The following is an 18,898-nucleotide window of genomic DNA, read 5'->3' on the forward strand; positions in this document are numbered from 1 at the left end:
GCATTTGGCAGACGCTTTTATCCAAGGCAACTTACATTGCACTATACTTTACATTCTTTGTCTCTAAATCATTCAGAATACCATAAGTTACCATGAAAAAAAGGAAGACAACAACTATACACTGTGGTATTTAGTTAAAAAGGTAATTGATTTAAGAATTGTACATTCCAGCCAGGATGACCTCTAAGATTACACAGTTCATCAGTTACACAAACACACATCTCAGTCTGCCAGATGGTGGCAGTGTAAGAGCAATTGCCACGATTACATAAGTCTGTTAATTCATCCTGCTTAGTAAAGAGGAGACATACACGTACGTCAAGAGATTTGAATACCCGGCTGACCTGCAGATAACATCCTGGAGTATAAACATCTATTTGTGTCACCCTTGTACCCATAACCCCTTTCTCCTTCAACAGCAACACATTCGGTTTGTTGCATTAGATTCAACTTTATGGTTACTATGTAATGTAGTACAATAACAATTCTTACTGTAAGTGCAATATACAGTACCATGTAAATAAAGAGTTTAAGTGGTTTTTATAGTGCAAATGTCGTTAATGAGCCGTATTAAACAACAGAGAGTAATAGGTGCAATCTAAGTTGTGCTTGTATTTATAAAAAAAGTAACAGGAATACAATTATGAATCTTTGGTCTGTGTATACAGTAGAACACATGGTGAAAAAAAACACATATTTCAACTCAACTCATGTGCAGCATTAATGTTTAATTTAATTTGGGTTATATTATGTATATATATATGTATATATGTACTGTATAGACAGCATATATCACATCACTTTTTGTTTTATAATAATATACTTACTTACAAAATCATAGATCTTTATAACTCTTTACAAAACATATGTAGCCATATATAATTACAGTATATACCTCATCATTGTGCTTACACTGTTTTATACAATAAATACATACTTTATATACATATTTAAATATGTTTTGGTTTGAGGATTGAATTCACAAAACTTATTTATATTTAAGAGTTTGAAATAGGTGTTTGAAAGGGCCGAGATTTTGGGAATCAGGCACTTCATACTACACGTTTACAAAGTAGCAAAGAAACATCTTTGCTACATTATAACATTTTCTTCCCAATTAAAGACAAATTGACTTTTCCTCTGCAAAAATATTACAATACAAGTGCCTGATGTAACGGAGGGCACTCATTTGTGCGCACAATCAGGGGGGCATGTTTGTTCAAGCCACAGTTCTTCATCACGTCTTGTGGAGAGTCTGTGTGTAATTAGTCGGTCAAGAGCAGCCTCTCTCCAGGCTCTTTCTGGTTCTGTTGCTCCAACCAGACGCCTCTCCAGGGCCGAGCACTCCATCAATGCACTATGGGATTTCACTTTGTTTGTGAGGAAACCGTTTCCAAGCTGTGCGTACACATAGTGATAGAGGTGTGCATGCAGGTACACGCAAACAACACACGCACTGTAATGCTTTAACTTTAAATGGCACAACTGCAAACTTTTATATACACAAACTTTCCAATGCGCAACTGCAGAGTGTGTAATTTTAATTGTTTTGAAACAAGAGGTGGGGCAGACAGATACCTCAAGCTCCTCCCACTGATGAAACAAACACACATGCACACTTAATACTGCAATCCTCTTTGTGAAAGTGACGCGTTACTGTCAGAAACAGAGCTTAGCTGAAGTGAAATACAGAGAGAGAGAGAGAGAGAGAGAGAGAGAGGAAGCGACTCATTCAATTTCTGTTTGCCTGCCATCCAGTAAAGTACAGTTTGGTCTTGTGTAGTGTTCTCTGTCGTCCTGTACCACTGCATTCAGCTTCAGGACTACATCAAGCCACACAACTGGAGATCAAGCTTTTTTTTCATACTTTATTTCATCTTGGACATTATCGTGATCCTGATCAAAATTTTACTAACATAGACTGTATTGCTCCAGCAAACCTACTTTGTACGGGTACAGCGTCGAAACTTTGGCCCGTGGTTCAAAGGATGCTAATAGCCCATGCAAATTGGATACAAATTTAATTGAGGACGCCCATAACCACATTTATTTTATTGTATGTATGTGCGCAAGGGGTCGAATCTAGTGTGACTCCAGGTGTATGCGCACACAGCAGAGACTCAGGTGGTCTTGGGTAAGGGGGGAGAGAAAAAGGTCCGGTGTTTTTGGGAAGGGGCAGCTGGGCAACGCTGGATTTTGCAGAAATGGATGGACATGCATATGACCGCTATGCAGACGGGGATAGAGACTGCTACCAAATTGACTACCGGCGTATTGTGGGGGACACGGAACCCGCTAGGCCACGGGTTTCGTTACGAGACTCGGATCACCACTTTCAAGGGCCGTTTACCCACAATGCACTACATGGGCATGGGCACGGTCATGGGCACGAGACGGCTGCCCAGCGCTACAGTGCCACCCGTATACAGGCAGGGTATGAGCCGGAGAGGTGAGACATACTCAAGTGCTACTTCTGAAGTATGAGAATAAATGAGGCTGTCTGGCTATTATTTAAACGCTTATGACATTAGTGTAGGTTACTTCATGCATCATTAATGATGCATAGTTTGACCTATTAATTATTGAATAACTCATGTTGATTTGCCCCCTTTGTGTTTATGTGGATGAATCACATCTTTTGTTTTAAACTGTTTTGGCCAAGTGTATTTAACAATGCAATGGAAAAGCAACAGGTGTGGATTTGAGTGACAGATGGAAGGAGGCAGCTTATTTGGTCTGTTTTTTCTTTCATAGAATATTTTTTAATTATATTTTTATGGTCAATCATTATAGATCATTTTCAGTACATGAACATTTTTTACGTATCAGTGAATAATTATGCAATTTGTAGAATAGTTTAAAATGACAGTAAATCCACAGAATTACTTTAAATAAACCTACTGAGCTTCCATGCGGATCTGGCACAATGCACAACCTCATAAGAGCAATGACACCAAAACCTGATGATCCAATACAAGCCTTCCAAATAAAATGCCATCGGAGGTTAACTACAGTACATTGGTGCCTATACCCTACCATGGAATCATATCAAGAAACCTTATTCGGGCATCTAATTGATAATATAAGTGTATATAAATAATAAAGCAGTGAAATGTGCCATGATGCAAAGTGATGAAATAATGAAATCTAGCAGTTTGTCATCTTGGATTCATCTTTCTTTCACATGTCTTTATTTTACCATTAGAGTTTGTAGAGCACTTTGTAGGTCTAATCTGCAGTTGAGATCGAGTATAAATCCTGCTGGGATAAAAACCAGCGCGTGTGTAAATTGACAGGGAAAGATTAAATGTCCATCAGCAACAACCACTTAGAGTCATTTGGATGTTCGATGTCGACTACGGTACATCGAAGAGGATTTTGTGGTCAGAGCAATATATAGGCCCTCTCGTAAACAACTAAATGCATAAACTCATGTTGGAAATATAAATCCTGAGCAAGAACTGAGATTTCAATAACTAATTTTCAATGAACAAGAATATTAAGGGGCTAAAAAGATACAAAGGGTTTATTGTCTCGTTTTGCAATGCAAAAATGTACATCATAAAAATATGAACAAACAAATATTACTATTATTTGTATCCATATAGGAAAAAACATTTGAAAATGAAAATAAAGTTTTATTAGCACAAAGCAAATATCTAAACTTCTAAAATCTAGAGCAAAAATTGTTATTATAACCATTATAACGACGCTGATTACGTCTTTTGTGGGCGGAGTCTACCTGGTGGCAGGAAGCAACAGTTCTCTGCAGATGTGAGAGCCAAAATGTTAACAAAAATATCCCGGGCATCTTGTCATATTATTTAAATGGTTTGCCAGCAGATGACTGGTAAATATACACCATGTTTTTTATTCTCACGTCACTTTATTGATAAAGTAGTCTAAAACAGCAACGTTGAAAAACAGAGTTGCTACACTAGTAAAGACGTCCGGTGGAAGAATGGAATGCGGAAGTAACTCGTGTCATGGAGGGCTCTATAGAGGATATGCATTGACGTCACTTTCCCACGTGAACATATCGGGGGACACGCCCTAGGACAAGCTCCCTGAGTGGCAAAACACAAATGGCTGAGGAGAATAGGAGAAACAAAGAAACCGGGACTTAAACACGCAATTATTTCCTGAACTTACAAGCAGCCGGACCCGACGGTGAACCTTACGGCTTCACTACGACTTACGAAGGAATCAGCTGTTTCCGGACACTGAAATGTTGCACGTAATTGCGTTTCCTCATAATGAGAGCAGTCATTTTGCTGAGCGTTTTGCCACCCACCGTGACCCAAGGGGGCGCTCTCCGGCATTCTCACGTGGTGTTCACGGGTAAAGTGACGACACGTCCGTACCCTCCGTAGTTCCAAACAATGCATTGAAGCCCATTCATTTAACTGTTTCCCAAACACATTCGCAGATAAGTTGATAAAATACATCTCCGTAAAACTTTAGTTTTACTATAAGGATGTTTTTGAAACTAAATATTATGTCCCCCCCAATAAAGGCTTTTCTGTGTGTCTGTTTGTGCAGATGAATGATTTTCTATAAAGCCTGCTCATGTTATATATCCTCTCCCTATATAAATATCATAATACAAATTCGTACTATCTGAATTGTTTATCGTGTTCATTTTGTTGCAAATACAGCGGGTCCACTGTCTCTCCAGCTTAAACCCATTCAAACAGCTCCGTGAACCACGTGACCACCCGGCGGCTAGATCAAACGGTGTCGCAACTCTGTTTTTCGACAGCTCCGGCAGAAAATAATGCAGTCGGGCGTTGTTAAGCAAATACAGTTTAACCACGAGGAATAAAACCTAGAGGTTTCCAGTATTGTTTTAAATTACTAACCTTTTAAATGTTGCGGCTACCCAGCTTCCGTGGATTAGAAAAGTGTACGCGTACTGAAAATTCTCGGCGGAAGTAGGCACTGTTTTTGCATACTGTGGTTTCGCACATAGTACACATTTTTCACAGCACTTATGACCGTGTAGTGTGTGGAAGCAAGCGGTTTAGGAAGCAGAGCAGATTGTGTTTGTTGTGAAACTCGTCCCCTTTCCTCTCCGAGAAGCGAGTGTTTATGTGTAATGTGACGTCACCGCACACGCTCTTGGACACACGGATGCGCGTCTCGACACGAGACCCTCGCACATATATGGGAGAGTCACACAGCTGCATTGATCTGTAATGCCGTCTGTCATCATGTGAGATGATCTAGATCTCAGTGAATCGTTAACAGAAGGAAGTGTGTGTACACCAAAAGAAAAAGTAACTCATAGATGTAAGTGGATTTGCATTTATTTTAAATCGTACGTGCTTACAACGTAGTTTGGATCTGTTTGGAATGAATGAGAAGTTAGTTTTTGGAAATAGAAATGTCTTCATTTTGCATTTTTTGAAAAGGTTTATCTTGTTTAAAGATCACAGTTTGACTGTGAACTGTGTGTTATTGTATCAATGGGTGGTTAAAGTGCAGTTGAGTTGAATGCATTTTGAGTATTCAAGTCTTAAAATAAATGGTGGATCTACTTAAGTTTTGCTTCCTTATTTGTGTTCATCTTCAGTCTTCAGTGCAGGAAACTTTTTATTAAGTAAATATTCTAATACAATCTATTGTGTTTGTTCTCTTGTGGCGTGTGCGTATGTTTGCAGCATGGCCGATTACCTCATCAGTGGGGGAACTGGTTATGTTCCTGAGGATGGACTCACTGCCCAGCAACTCTTTGCTATCGGGGATGGTCTCACATACAAGTAAGTCGCTGCAGTGTCAGACTTACTGTCATATGTTAGACTTATCGTTTATCATCACAGGACAGCATCATTTCAAAGCAGGTCCTGCCATGTGTGCTTCAGTTAGGTATCTCTCTGGTCAGCGAGATCTCTCAGCTCCATGGCAACTCTCTCTGTGTCTCCATAGCAACGGGGAGCTCAAGTGCTCGGCCCCTACCACTGATCTATATAAATGACTGGATTGCTCATGACGTCATTACACTGAAGCTACCGCGCCGCCATGTTGGTATGCCCAAACGTTCTTTAAAATGAATAGGGAGTTATCACATATTCATGATAAAACAGTAACTTACCTGTCCCCGTTTTTAGATGTGAAGTCAGATATCGTACATATCAGATCAGCAGACTCACGAGACACCTCAACTGTGACAAATGTGCATATTCTGAAAACTAAATACTGATAAATACAGGCATGTTCTTTAAGTCATGAAGCTTTAATTCTAAACATTTACTGTACATATTGTGCCATTACAATAGTGTGCAACTCACCTACATACTTTCATTTATAGACATCGCTATTCTGCCAAAAATAAACAAACTTCTTTGCTGGGCTTACCAAGATGGCGGCGCGATCGCTTCCGGTGGCTTCACCTCCTGCTGTTGGTTCAGCGTTCTAGGCGCAATTCAGTCATTTATATTGATCTGTGGTCCCAACACATGCAGCCCATCTTTATGGCACAATTCAAAAGCCAGCGTACATGTAGTCCCCCTGTTTTCTATCTAGGAGACCGACATCATAGCATGTTTACTTGATTTTTAATATGAAGTACATGTTTATTTAGAAAATTTGTGGTTTGCTTTAAAGGATGTTGTACATTTGTGCAGTAGTAAACATTACATTGACAACATGCATTTGGCAAATGCTTCTAAGGAACTGCGTGTCCCTGGGGGTCGAACCCATGAGCTTGGCATTGATATCAGCGTTTGCATGAAAAAAACAAGCTTGTTTTTGCTTTACAAACCTTTTTAGCCCAGCAGTGGTCTCCGTGTCTATTTTTATCACGCTGAAATGTTTAATCTGGTCTAATGGAGGTTTTATGAGCATAATGCCACAGGAAACAGGTTATTTGAACTCTGTCTTCTTACACATACTCCGTGGGATCTTAACTCACAAAAACGCCCAATCAGTTTTTTCTATATCAGAACATTATTATGTGTATAATAAAGGAGTGTGTCACATTTTCTACCACTTACCACATGCAATTCTACGTTTTAAAAGACATGTGTGTTCCTGCTTATGATTCTACATACTGTGGGTAAAACAAGTTTTACACTGATTGTGGTTTGATTTTCTTTTTCATTTTATTTCTTCTTTAAACAGCTTTGATATTTTATACTTTAGAAAGTTATTATAAGATACAGCTTTAACAGAAAGTTCAAACATTGCTGGTTATTGTGTGAAATCACTTTTGAGAAACGTATTTGCAAAAAGACTAAATGTAAAATTTAATTCACTCAAAAATAGAGAATAAAATGTATTTATTATGAAAGAAGTGTAGCTTTCTTATTGATCAACCAAAGAAAAATAAGCAGATTCATTTATTACTTCATTTATTAGATACCAAAAGTTTTGAGTCATAAACTTATTGGTTGAACATTTGAAGTGGATTTATTAGGCACACCCTGTGGTTAAGACCATTACCAGGATATCTCTGAAAACCACATTCTATAAGAGATTATATTCTGAAGCTTCTTTTTTTTCGAGACCAGAAATATTTAAAGTATTCATGTCATAAGTAAACATAAATGTACACATGCATTTTGTGAAGAGTAATCGATCAATCTAAAAAATATTAATATCTACATTTTAAAATGTATGGAACTAAATTCACCTGCACAATCGTTTCTGATTTCTATATCTTTTCTACATAATCTATATAAAAAAGCATGCTTATTTAATCTTAGATAAACTAAACATAGCTCTGTACACTGTAGTAGGCTTTGTGAGATGTTTTTATTGCACTTATGCTTTTTTTGTCGCAATGTTTGACCCAATTGCTTCCATTGTTTACACAACTTGTAAGTCGCTTTGGATAAAAGCGTCTGCTAAATGACTAAATGTAAATGTGAAAATTTTTATCTTTGATCTTGATCTATATTACAGTCATCGTTGACAATACTGTGAATATTTGGGCTTTTGTTCCAAGAAAATATCATATTGGAAAAATCTTAATAGTAGACGGTTTTCTTAATACTGGTTTGTTTAATGCTTATTTTTTATTATGTCGTGATTTATAAAAGCCTCTTTGTATGTAATTTCAATAATGTTCTGATTCATAAATTGCTGACGTAACGTCAACTCTACCATCTGTCCTTTTTCCATCAGTGATTTTCTGATACTGCCTGGCTTCATTGACTTCACATCTGATGAAGTGGTGAGTATTAACATCCAGGTGAACAGCGCACAACCGACACCAGACATCAATTGTTCTACTGCAAGCGAACCATTTTGTGGGAGGGGTTACTTTTAATCACCGTTACTTACCGTTACTATCTGCTCTGGAGATGGAAAACAAGATCTTGGGTTTTTAGTGAGGTGGAAGATCTGCAGTGTGTGTGTGCTGATGAGAGGGCTGTGTTAGCATCTATATGTTCTCGGGAGAACCGGGCATGTTATCACAGGCAGAGACGATCAGCTGTGGGGATGTGAGAAAGACCAGAGGACAACACAAATACAAGTCCCCCTGGAACCCAAACTTTAAGCGCATTTTTAATTAAAGACACATTGAGTTCAGTTTCAAGGGTTAAGTTTAAAGCTACAGTAATGATGACTTAGTTAGAACTCACAACAGATTGCCTGGTTTTTTACTATTTTGATGACTTATAATATATGATATATTGTAAGATTATGATTTGACACTCTCGACTGTGTTTCTATCTCTGTTGAGTATTTGTGTACATTCTGTATTTTGAGTAATTGTGAATTTAAGCGTTTATTGGAAGAATGTTTGTTTCTATCCCTGTAGGGCAGTTACTGTAGGTTAATGTCCTGCTGATGCACAGTAGATGTACAGGATATCATGCTGTTGTTTTAAAGCACTTAAGAGATTAAGCTGAGCAGCGGGTAATGATGGGCCACAGGTGTAGGACAGAACTGAAGACATATGACATGTCCTTAAGTTGACAAAAACAAGTGACGCAACTTGAAGTTTAATATAGTTACAACGGTGCTGTTGAATTAATAATTGAACCTGCAAAAAGTATATATAGAGCTGCAGAAAAAATGAAGAGAAATTATAGCATTTCTAGATGTATTGTTGCATTTCCAGTCCAGTGTCTGTGGACTTTCAACAAAATCAAACGTCAGGAGTCACATAAAGTCATCCGACAGCAATGTGAAAGACTGACAGCATGACAAGACACATGAAAACTGTGATAAAAATCAAGGGTATCACATAAAAAATTGGAACACATAACTATACAGTCGTGGCCTAATGGTTAGAGATTCGGGCTCGTGACCAAAAAGGTTGCCGGTTCGAACCTCAGGGCGGGCGGGTAACGAGTGAGGTGCCCTTGAGCAGGGCACCGTAGCCCAACTTGCTCCCCGGGCGCTGCAGTGATAGCTGCCCACTGCTCTGGGTGTGTTCACTACTCTCTGGATGGGTTAAATGCAGAGGTCACATTTCGGGTATGGGTCACCATACCTGACAAATAGTTCACTTCACTTCTACATTTTCAGAAAAACTGAAAATGGTTGTTGAAATTGTCTCTTACTTTTTACGTGGCTGTATATACATATTTTTCTTAACCTCGGAGCATTAAAATCATTATTTTATTTCTGTAGAATTTTGGGAAATTTCTAAATATAATTACATAATATATAATACTATAATACATAATCATAATATAATACATAACTACTTATGTCATTTTAACGTTTTTTTTGCTTTTTGCTTGCTTTTTATTCTTAAGAGGATCCTTAAGTGTTGAACGGAAAGTACATGGTCAAAGTGGGATCGGATTCAAACCCGGGTCCATGCGAGACAACAGCTCTTATGTGTATTAACAGCATTTAATAATGTTCACTGTTAAAACATCTGATAAAATAATTAAAAAAACACAGTTTGACTTTATCCTTGATTACTTTGAGTGTCAATAAGAAAACAAAATTGGGGTAGATAGTGTTATTATAACATCTAAGCCCATAGTTTACACATGCAATTTGTGCACTTATTCTTTTTTTGTGTGTGTATGACTGTCATGCATTATGATGTTTTAGGATTTGACCTCTGCCCTGACCCGGAAGATTACTCTGAAGACGCCGCTCATTTCCTCTCCGATGGACTCAGTCACTGAGTCCTCCATGGCCATCGCAATGGCTGTAAGATACACACACTGATGGAATTACACTTGCCCCTTGCATGTATTAAACAGCGAACGCTTGCAAATTTAACCCTTACTGGTTTGCCTTGTAGCTTATGGGTGGAATAGGAATCATACATCATAACTGCACACCTGAATTCCAGTCCAATGAAGTCAGGAGAGTCAAGGTTAGTCAAACGTTTAGTATGTGCATTTTAAATTACATTTGTAAATGAACAATGTACTACTTAAGATTAGCATTATGCCTGCAGTTATTAAATGACATGCATAACATTCTAAAACCAGTTAATGTTTCGTGATGACTGGGAATGTCCTGTGTTTTTACTGGCAGAAATTTGAGCAGGGCTTCATCACGGACCCCGTGGTGATGAGTCCACGACACACGGTCGGTGATGTGTTTGAAGCAAAGGTTTGCCATGGTTTCTCCGGCATTCCGGTTACAGAAACAGGCAAGATGGGCAGCAAACTGGTGGGCATTATTACGTCACGAGACATCGACTTTCTGTCAGAGAAAGATTACGACAGGGCGCTGGTAGAGGTTTGTGATATGTAACTTTGTTTTACAATTATCACAATTCTTAGTTTTAAATATTGAAAGCAACACACCAGCACTTGTATTTCCAGTTAACACATTTACATTTATGAATTTGGCAGATGCTTTCTAAAGAAAGCTACATAGCATCCAGAAATTGGGATTTTGATGAAAGATGATCATATTTTTTATATAAAATACACTGATAAATCATGTCAAAAACAAACAAACTTGACATCTTTTAAATAGTCATAATTTAAATAATAAATAATACATTTATTATTAAATAATATTAAATAATAATAAATAATAACCCAATATTTCTGTCTTTCAGGCTATGACAAAAAGAGAAGATTTGGTGGTCGCTCCTGCCGGCGTAACGTTAAAAGAAGCCAATGATATCTTGCAGCGCAGTAAAAAAGGTGTGACCACTAATCTCAATCAAATTTGCATGTATTTAGCAGATGCTTTTATCCAAAGCGATTTACAAATGAGGATTACTTACGATTGAGACTTAGTATACAGGAACATGATACTGAAGCAAGAAAGATTGCATCTAATATTGTTTAAAGGGTTCATTTGACACGGCTAAAACTAATATTTTGTTTTGTGTTAGATGTAATGCAATGTGTAAACACGATTTAAGGTTCAAAAACGCTGTATGTTCCACATACAGTGCATGTTTGTATCGCCTCTTTGCCCCGCCTCGATGAAACGTGCAGATTTTTTACAAAGCTCATCGCTCTGAAAAGCAAGGTGTGCTATGATTGGCCAGTTAACCAGTGCGTAGTGATTTCAACTGACTACAAGCGTGTGACAGAAATATAACGCATCTTACCATATTTAAAACATCAAGCAATTGTGCTGACAGGTACGCCCCCCTTACTTGCGTATACATTGGGCGTTCTTGGTCAAATCAAACCACGAACTGACGTAGATTTGTGGGGGTGTGGTTACACGAGGCGTTTCAGGCAGGCCTGTGTGAGCGTTCGCTTTTAGATAGAATGTATCTTTTGTTCGGAGACTTTTATTTCAGCAATTTTACGTATCTCATACATGCATGGGCAACTTATAACACACCATTTTCCTTGAAAATAGAGACATCATGGAACTAAAATGGATAGTTCACCCCAAAATCAACATTAATTCACTTTCATGTTCCTCTAAATTGGTACTGTAGTAGAGTTTATCTTCAGTGAAACAAAAAAAAAGATATTATGAGAAATGTCTTGTCCCCTTGCTCATACAATGGAAGTCAATAGGGGCCAATGTTGCTCGGTTACAAGCGTTCTTCAAAATATCTTATAGTGTGTTCTGCAGACGAAAGAAAGTCATACAGATTTGAAATGACACGAAGATTAATCAAGGATTTTAACCCATTCGAACAACATGATTTTTCTAAATCAATATGCATTGTGAAAGCATGTTTTTATCTACGTTTTTTATTCACTCAACACCTCAGGTAAACTGCCTATAGTGAATGACAGCGATGAGCTCGTGGCGATCATCGCTCGCACAGATCTGAAGAAGAACAGAGATTATCCTCTAGCCTCCAAAGACTCTCGCAAACAGCTGCTGTGTGGAGCTGCCATCGGCACCCGAGAGGACGACAAGTACCGCCTGGATCTGCTCATGCAGGCCGGGGTGGACGTGATCGTTCTGGTGGGTTCTAATAGGAATGGGTGAGCGTTTACCTTGTGTAAACTCCGTCTTGAATTTAACACACCTGAACTAACTTTTCAACTTCTGGGTGTGTGTGTGTTTGAAATACTGCCAGATGTGTTAGGGCAGGGTGGGAACTTAATTATGCAGGATGATATGAAGTGAAATACGGCGTCACAATCTAGGACATTTATTTGGAATGAACACATGATGTACTTTATTTTCCAGTAAAACTGCTTTGGAGTTTGTTTTCTTTCTCAGAAAAGAGGTTGAGCTGTGGCTCGATATGTTAATTTACCAGGCCAGACTTGTTGTAGATTACAGTGCCGTCGCTGGTATTTATGGGTCCAGGGACAGAAAATTAAGGGTGTGATCAATCCCTCAGTGTAGTGATGAATTTGGGAACTCCATAACAGAAGCCGGAAAGCGTTGCGTGCCCATTCTCCTGCATTTATGATGTGGACAGTCGGTCTTAATATAAAAAAGAAATTTGATTTATTGTGAGCAAAGTCTATAGCTGGGTCTGAATTCGTTCACTTGTTCACTCATTCACTTTTCAATATATAGTGGATCCTAAATAGTCCACTATATGGGAAGAAGTGAATGAAAATGAGTGATCAATTTCAGACACTGACGTAATATATCCTGTGTCTGACAGTACTGTCGCGGACATTTGTCAGAACGCTTATATAATACATGTGTGGCTTTATGGATTGTAAAATGGTAAATTTTTACGTTATTTGTCACGTTTATTGTATTCGTTTTTAATAAAGATAACAAAAGAAATGTTTGCCACGTTTGTTTACTATCACGTTTATTACGAACAAAAATTTCTTTATTATATATTAAATTAATTATATATAAAATTATATATATTACATATTTTTAATCAGTTTATTCTCAAAAAGTAGTACTGTCAACAAGAACAAACACAAGTATATAAATTCTTCCCATTAATGGTCACTCTCCTCTAGCCGATTCGAATCAGACGGTTGATTCGCGTTGTATCATGGGAAATTTGAGTGAGCGAGTGAACACTCCAAATCAGAATGCATTGTGGGTAAAAAACAGTAAAAAAATGTAGGGAATTGGGAGTTTTTTACTGCGAACTACAAAATGACAGACACCCGACCTACACTATATAGGAGAAAGGAGGCGATTCAAACACATCGTAAATGTTGGGTTACCGCACCTTTAGGTTTTATCCTTTCTCAAACACACCTGATCTAGCTAATCCAGTCCTCTGGGTTTACTTAGAAAGTACTGACAGTTGTTTTCTATGAAGGGTTGGACCTACATTCTGCAGGATGGCACACTGTCAGGGTAGACTGATACCAGCTGTTTGTGAGAGATGTAATGATCATAGAAAGAGCTTAAGACACACACAAATACACAATCAATAAATAAGTAAAATACAAGGCCATTTTTACTGTTTGAGTATTTGCATAATTTTCTTAGTTTGTTTAAGACAAAGGTTCTGAATATTTATCATTTACATAATTAAATGTAATGCAATTATGTTTCCTTATTATTTACGTATCCTGTGCTCTTTTTGCTGTGTATATATACTCAATCGAAATTGAATCAATTACCATTCCCAGTTACATTAAGCAAAAGCAGTTTGAAACATAACTGTAAGAATATAAAACGTATATGTATATGCCTGGTTTCACAGATAAGGCTTAAGGCTAGACTAAAATGCATGGTTTGATCTTAACTTTGAGTTGAATCAGGTGATCTGGATGTGTGATTCTGGATGTGTGTTGGCTTCTCTGTTTCAGGACTCCTCTCAAGGAAACTCAGTGTTTCAGATCAGCATGATAAACTACATCAAACAGAAATATCCAGACCTACAAGTGGTAGGAGGAAATGGTGAGTGGTTTTGAGTTGAACCCTATGAACTCAACACCTGTACTTTTGAAGATATTATAAAGACTTGTGTGTTATTGAGCAAAACTTACCATCCCTCCAGGATCCGAGTTAAATAACCTTGCTTTACATTTTATTATCATTTGATTTTCTTCCACACAGTGGTGACCGCTGCTCAGGCGAAGAATCTTATAGATGCAGGTGTTGATGCTTTGAGAGTGGGCATGGGCTGTGGATCCATCTGTATCACACAGGAAGGTGTGTGTGTGCTCTTGAAGTTTATAATTTTTATGAAGATTGATAGTCCCTGAAGTTGTGGAAATGCTTTATGGACGTTTCCAACAAACGTTATTCGGCCCAAACTTACCTCCTGGCAGACCTCTGCAAAAATCAATAACTGTAAATTTGTATTTAATTTAATACAATTAATATACAAAAAATATTAATATAAATTGAATATAAAATAAATTGTTATATTACAACCAAACATTGTTTGTGAGTTCACTTCGGGCCAGGCGGGTGTGTATGATGAAACTGTCTACTCTACAATATCCAGGGCTGCCAGATCTATGTGACAAAAACAGCCCGATCGCCTTGCAAAACTAACCCTAGCCTAAATACCAAAACTTAAAGTATGTCAGACCCATACCTAAAAAATATATATATATATATTGTAGTCACTGTTATGCATTACACACAATTTCTTAATGAAAATCGCTGTATAGTAATAATAATGAACACTCAAGAATGACAGCAAAACTAAATGCATTTAAGCTTCAACCTTTGGAACAAAAAACAACCCATGGCCAAACTTTAAAAGTAGCACAGTTCATTAAGATCATAATGAATAATAACCCTGATAATAATGCTTTATAATTTGCAATAATGCTTTTGATAAAATATAAAAACGAATAGTTTAAAGCAGGGGTTTTAGATTTTTTAATGCCAAGGAACCCCAAATATGGTAAACCTTTTGCGGGGGACCCCTTTTCTAGAAATACATGTCCATTTTTTTGTATAAAGAACCATTTTAACTCTTAGACAAATAGTAGAATTTTGATGTTTTTTGTTTCTCAAACATTTTCTGGGGACCCCTTAGAACATTGTGTAGGCCCCCTGGGGGTCCCCAGTTAAAAAAACCTGGTTTATAGTATTTGTAATTATTTTATTCCAGAACAATAGATATCAGTTCAAAATTCCTAAATAAATGATTAAAAATAATGAATAAACAAGGTTTTAGTAAGAATGTTCATTGTGGGATTTGTGTATTATAAGTGATGGCGTGCGGGAGGCCACAGGGCACCTCCGTGTATAAGGTGGCGGAGTACGCCCGTCGTTTCGGAGTTCCAGTCATTGCAGACGGTGGCATTCAAACAGTCGGGCACGTGGTCAAAGCCCTCGCGCTGGGAGCGTCCACAGGTGTGTGTTTTTCGCTCTGGCTGATTTGGCTGAACGATCATTGTTATTATTGGCAGCAATTTGTTTGCCAACATTTTACTGTTGGTGTCAGACTGTGCCCTTCCATTCTGCTTGTTTTCTTTTAGTGATGATGGGCTCGTTGCTAGCGGCAACCACAGAAGCCCCAGGTGAGTATTTTTTCTCGGATGGCGTACGACTAAAGAAGTATCGTGGAATGGGATCATTGGATGCCATGGAGAAAAATAACAGCAGCCAGAAGCGTTACTTCAGGTGAATCATTTGATCATGGAAGGACTTTTCATTGTTTTTATTCCAAACTAATATTATTTATTGCTTCAACCTTTATGTATTTTTAGCTTTTTCTTAATCCAGTTATGACTGTTTTTATTTATAATGTAACTTAGTCAAGGACACATCACAGTCACATAAATCCATGTGTACATAAAGATGTTAATAGATGGAAATGTTTATTTTGTGGTATTACATTTTAAGGATAATGAAGGTTTTGTTTGTGTATTTCAGTGAGGGTGACAAAGTGAAGGTCGCTCAGGGAGTGTCGGGCTCAGTTCAAGATAAAGGCTCAATACACAAGTTTGCGCCGTACCTGATCTCCGGAATCAACATGGCTGCCAGGATATTGGTGCAAAGAGCCTGTCCATTCTGCGGTGAGAGAAACACTTATTAGACATTTTAATAAATTGTAGCAGTAGATATATGCATTTCTTGGGAATACAGACCGATCTCTCAGGGTTTGTCTCCATGCTTGCATTCGTCTGTGTAAATCTCACTTGCGTTATATAGATCCATGATGTATTCCGGAGAGCTGAAATTTGAGAAGAGGACCATGTCTGCACAGGTTGAGGGCGGAGTTCATGGACTGCATTCGTAAGTCTCCGCCCACTCACGATTTAACCCCACCCACCTGACCCGTCACCGTCCCTTTCCTCACAGCACATACCCTCAACAGAATGGATGATTTGACATTTTTTATTCAACTTCAGTCTAGCGGTCAGATACTTAACAATTCACTCTTTGTTTTGATTTTAAGTGTCTCCCCGACACCCCCAAACCAATCCTACATACAGAGTCATGGAAAAGTAAAGTTTTCATGTGAAATGTCTTTCCTTCTTTTCTCTTATGCTCTCATCATAGATATTCTTTTGTGCCATGTAAGTACCTAGTCCTCATGTCTCTTATAATGAAGCTTTTGAGTTTCGGTGGAGGGGATTGTGTTGGAAAGATCGCTAAGGTCTGGGATCTTTAGGGGGCATCGAAACGGCATGTCTCATCTGATGTAATTTCCTCATTCTCTCATGTCATGAAGACAGTGTCCCCTATCCCATTGTCCCGCTGTGGGTGTTTACTCGTAGCACTTTCTTTGGGACTTGTCAAACCTTTGAGATTATATGGATAGAAACACTGACAAACCTATTTCTACTTGATGAGAATAGTTCACCTGAAAATGTGGACTTATCTTTATGTCGTCTTAAACGTGACTTTTTTTCTTGTTGTAAAGTTGTGAGTTTTTCAAGTGCTCATTTTTCACCTTTTTAGCTAAAATTAAAGTATGCAACCTATTCTTACCTTACGGCAATTCAAAACAGTAAGATTATATTAATGATTTATAAATAGAGGTACTATTTGGCTGAAAATGTATTTTTAAAATCAAAGAAAAGATATGGGTGTAAAGTAGCGTTTCAAAGACAGAAGTTATAAATTGCAGGTTTAAGTTTGGGTTGTGATGCAAAAAAGGGGGAAAAATGAATAACTTTTAATGAGATTTTTTCGGTGAACTATTCCTTTAAAAGGGTGTGCAACGTTATTATTATTAGTTTTTAAAATTTTGTCTAACTCTGACCAATGTAATATCAATAAAGCATCTCACGACTTTTACATAATACCTTTTTTTTCTGTTCCGTCAGTTATGAGAAGCGGTTATACTGAGGCGGGCAGCAAGGGGCAAGTAAGATCCGGACCCAACGTTCCATCACCAGCTGTCACCAATCACATCAGCTGAAACTATGAACAAAAGCTGAGCCCTTCTCTCTGAGATATAATGTACACACATCAAAATACAGAATTCTTTACACTGGGAAAAAAAATACACATTCACATAGAATTGAAAGTACTGACTCTGATGCTCCTCATTTTATCTGTGTCCGGGCTTCCCTGTAAAAAATTAGATGTCCAAAAATATGAATGTACCACATAATCATCATGTGTGTGTATACAGCATACAGTATGTTTTCATTAGCTTTGATTTAGCAGAGTTTGATGTTAGTCGTTTTGTCAAGGTCTTGAATTTGTATTTTATTTTATTAGCAATAATACTTTCGGTGAGGCACTTTGCCATTAGAGTGTTATGAATTCAGATTTAAGGCATGTTAAAGAAACGCATTTCTCTTTTCAGGTCACAATTCACTATAATTCACATCATAAGTAAGTTAGCTAGAACTAGAGTGATGCCGGTTTATGAGTATCAGCCTTAAAATCAGGAATACTTTACTATTACATGCCTTACTCTAGTCAACACGGTTCATAGACACTAGAGACTGCCATAACTTTATTTCGTAACTTTACACATCTGCATAAAAAAACATTCAAAAAAGCATTTGCACATACATATATTCAACATTTTACAGTATAAAAGTAAACATTTGAGAGTTTACAAGGTCAGAATGTGAACACGCTTAAAAGTATATCAGATTGTGGATACAATTATTCTGTCTCGTAGAACAAAAACTGTATTTTATAGTCTTTATTTTGTTTGTCTCCATATGTCCAAGACTAGAATAATTGCTTAATTTTTGAGATATATTTAGATACCATTTTATAAAGACAGATGCATGAAGAGCAATGTAAATAAGAGGACTTTATTGCCACATAGTTGAATGTGTCTTTAGTAAGCGGAAAGAAAGTGAGAAGCACCAGGACAAGGATGTGAAAGGTGATTATTGATCTGTCTGTTTTTTTTTGCTGTTTAATCTACTGATGTACAGGAAGCTAAAGGTGTCAATCACAAGAATTTGCATTAATAAAGATGGTAGTGGCATAAGCTGGTATAACTCTCATGTATTTATTTTCGCCTTCACAACCAATAGGGGGCAGTGTTGATCAACGAAAATGGCTTGTAAAGACAGAGGATGTGTTCAAAATGAAATAAGTGTATTGCCCACTGCAGATTGAACACACACAATACAGCCTCATTATATTTTCTAAAATTATGTATATGATTTAATGAGGAACATTTTGGCAATATTATGGTACACTGATGTAAAACATCTTCATTATA

At 37.5% G+C, this 18,898-nt stretch overlaps 1 protein-coding gene across 1 annotated transcript; it reads left to right on the forward strand.

The window, feature by feature from the left end:
- The first annotated feature begins 4,023 nt into the window (after positions 1-4,023).
- impdh1a (IMP (inosine 5'-monophosphate) dehydrogenase 1a) lies at positions 4,024-18,811 on the forward strand. Its single transcript, XM_056766486.1, is given in 16 exon segments — positions 4,024-5,292; positions 5,664-5,762; positions 8,128-8,176; positions 10,021-10,122; positions 10,217-10,291; positions 10,456-10,662; positions 10,991-11,078; positions 12,119-12,318; positions 14,100-14,190; positions 14,350-14,445; positions 15,463-15,606; positions 15,732-15,876; positions 16,129-16,220; positions 16,223-16,271; positions 16,408-16,491; positions 17,529-18,811. Coding segments are annotated over 15 exon segments (1,542 nt in total). The 5' UTR covers positions 4,024-5,292; position 5,664; the 3' UTR covers positions 17,551-18,811.
- The last annotated feature ends 87 nt before the right edge of the window (positions 18,812-18,898 follow it).

Source organism: Triplophysa dalaica, chromosome 14 (genome assembly GCF_015846415.1).
Source record: "Triplophysa dalaica isolate WHDGS20190420 chromosome 14, ASM1584641v1, whole genome shotgun sequence".
In the NCBI taxonomy this organism is placed as follows: domain Eukaryota; kingdom Metazoa; phylum Chordata; class Actinopteri; order Cypriniformes; family Nemacheilidae; genus Triplophysa; species Triplophysa dalaica.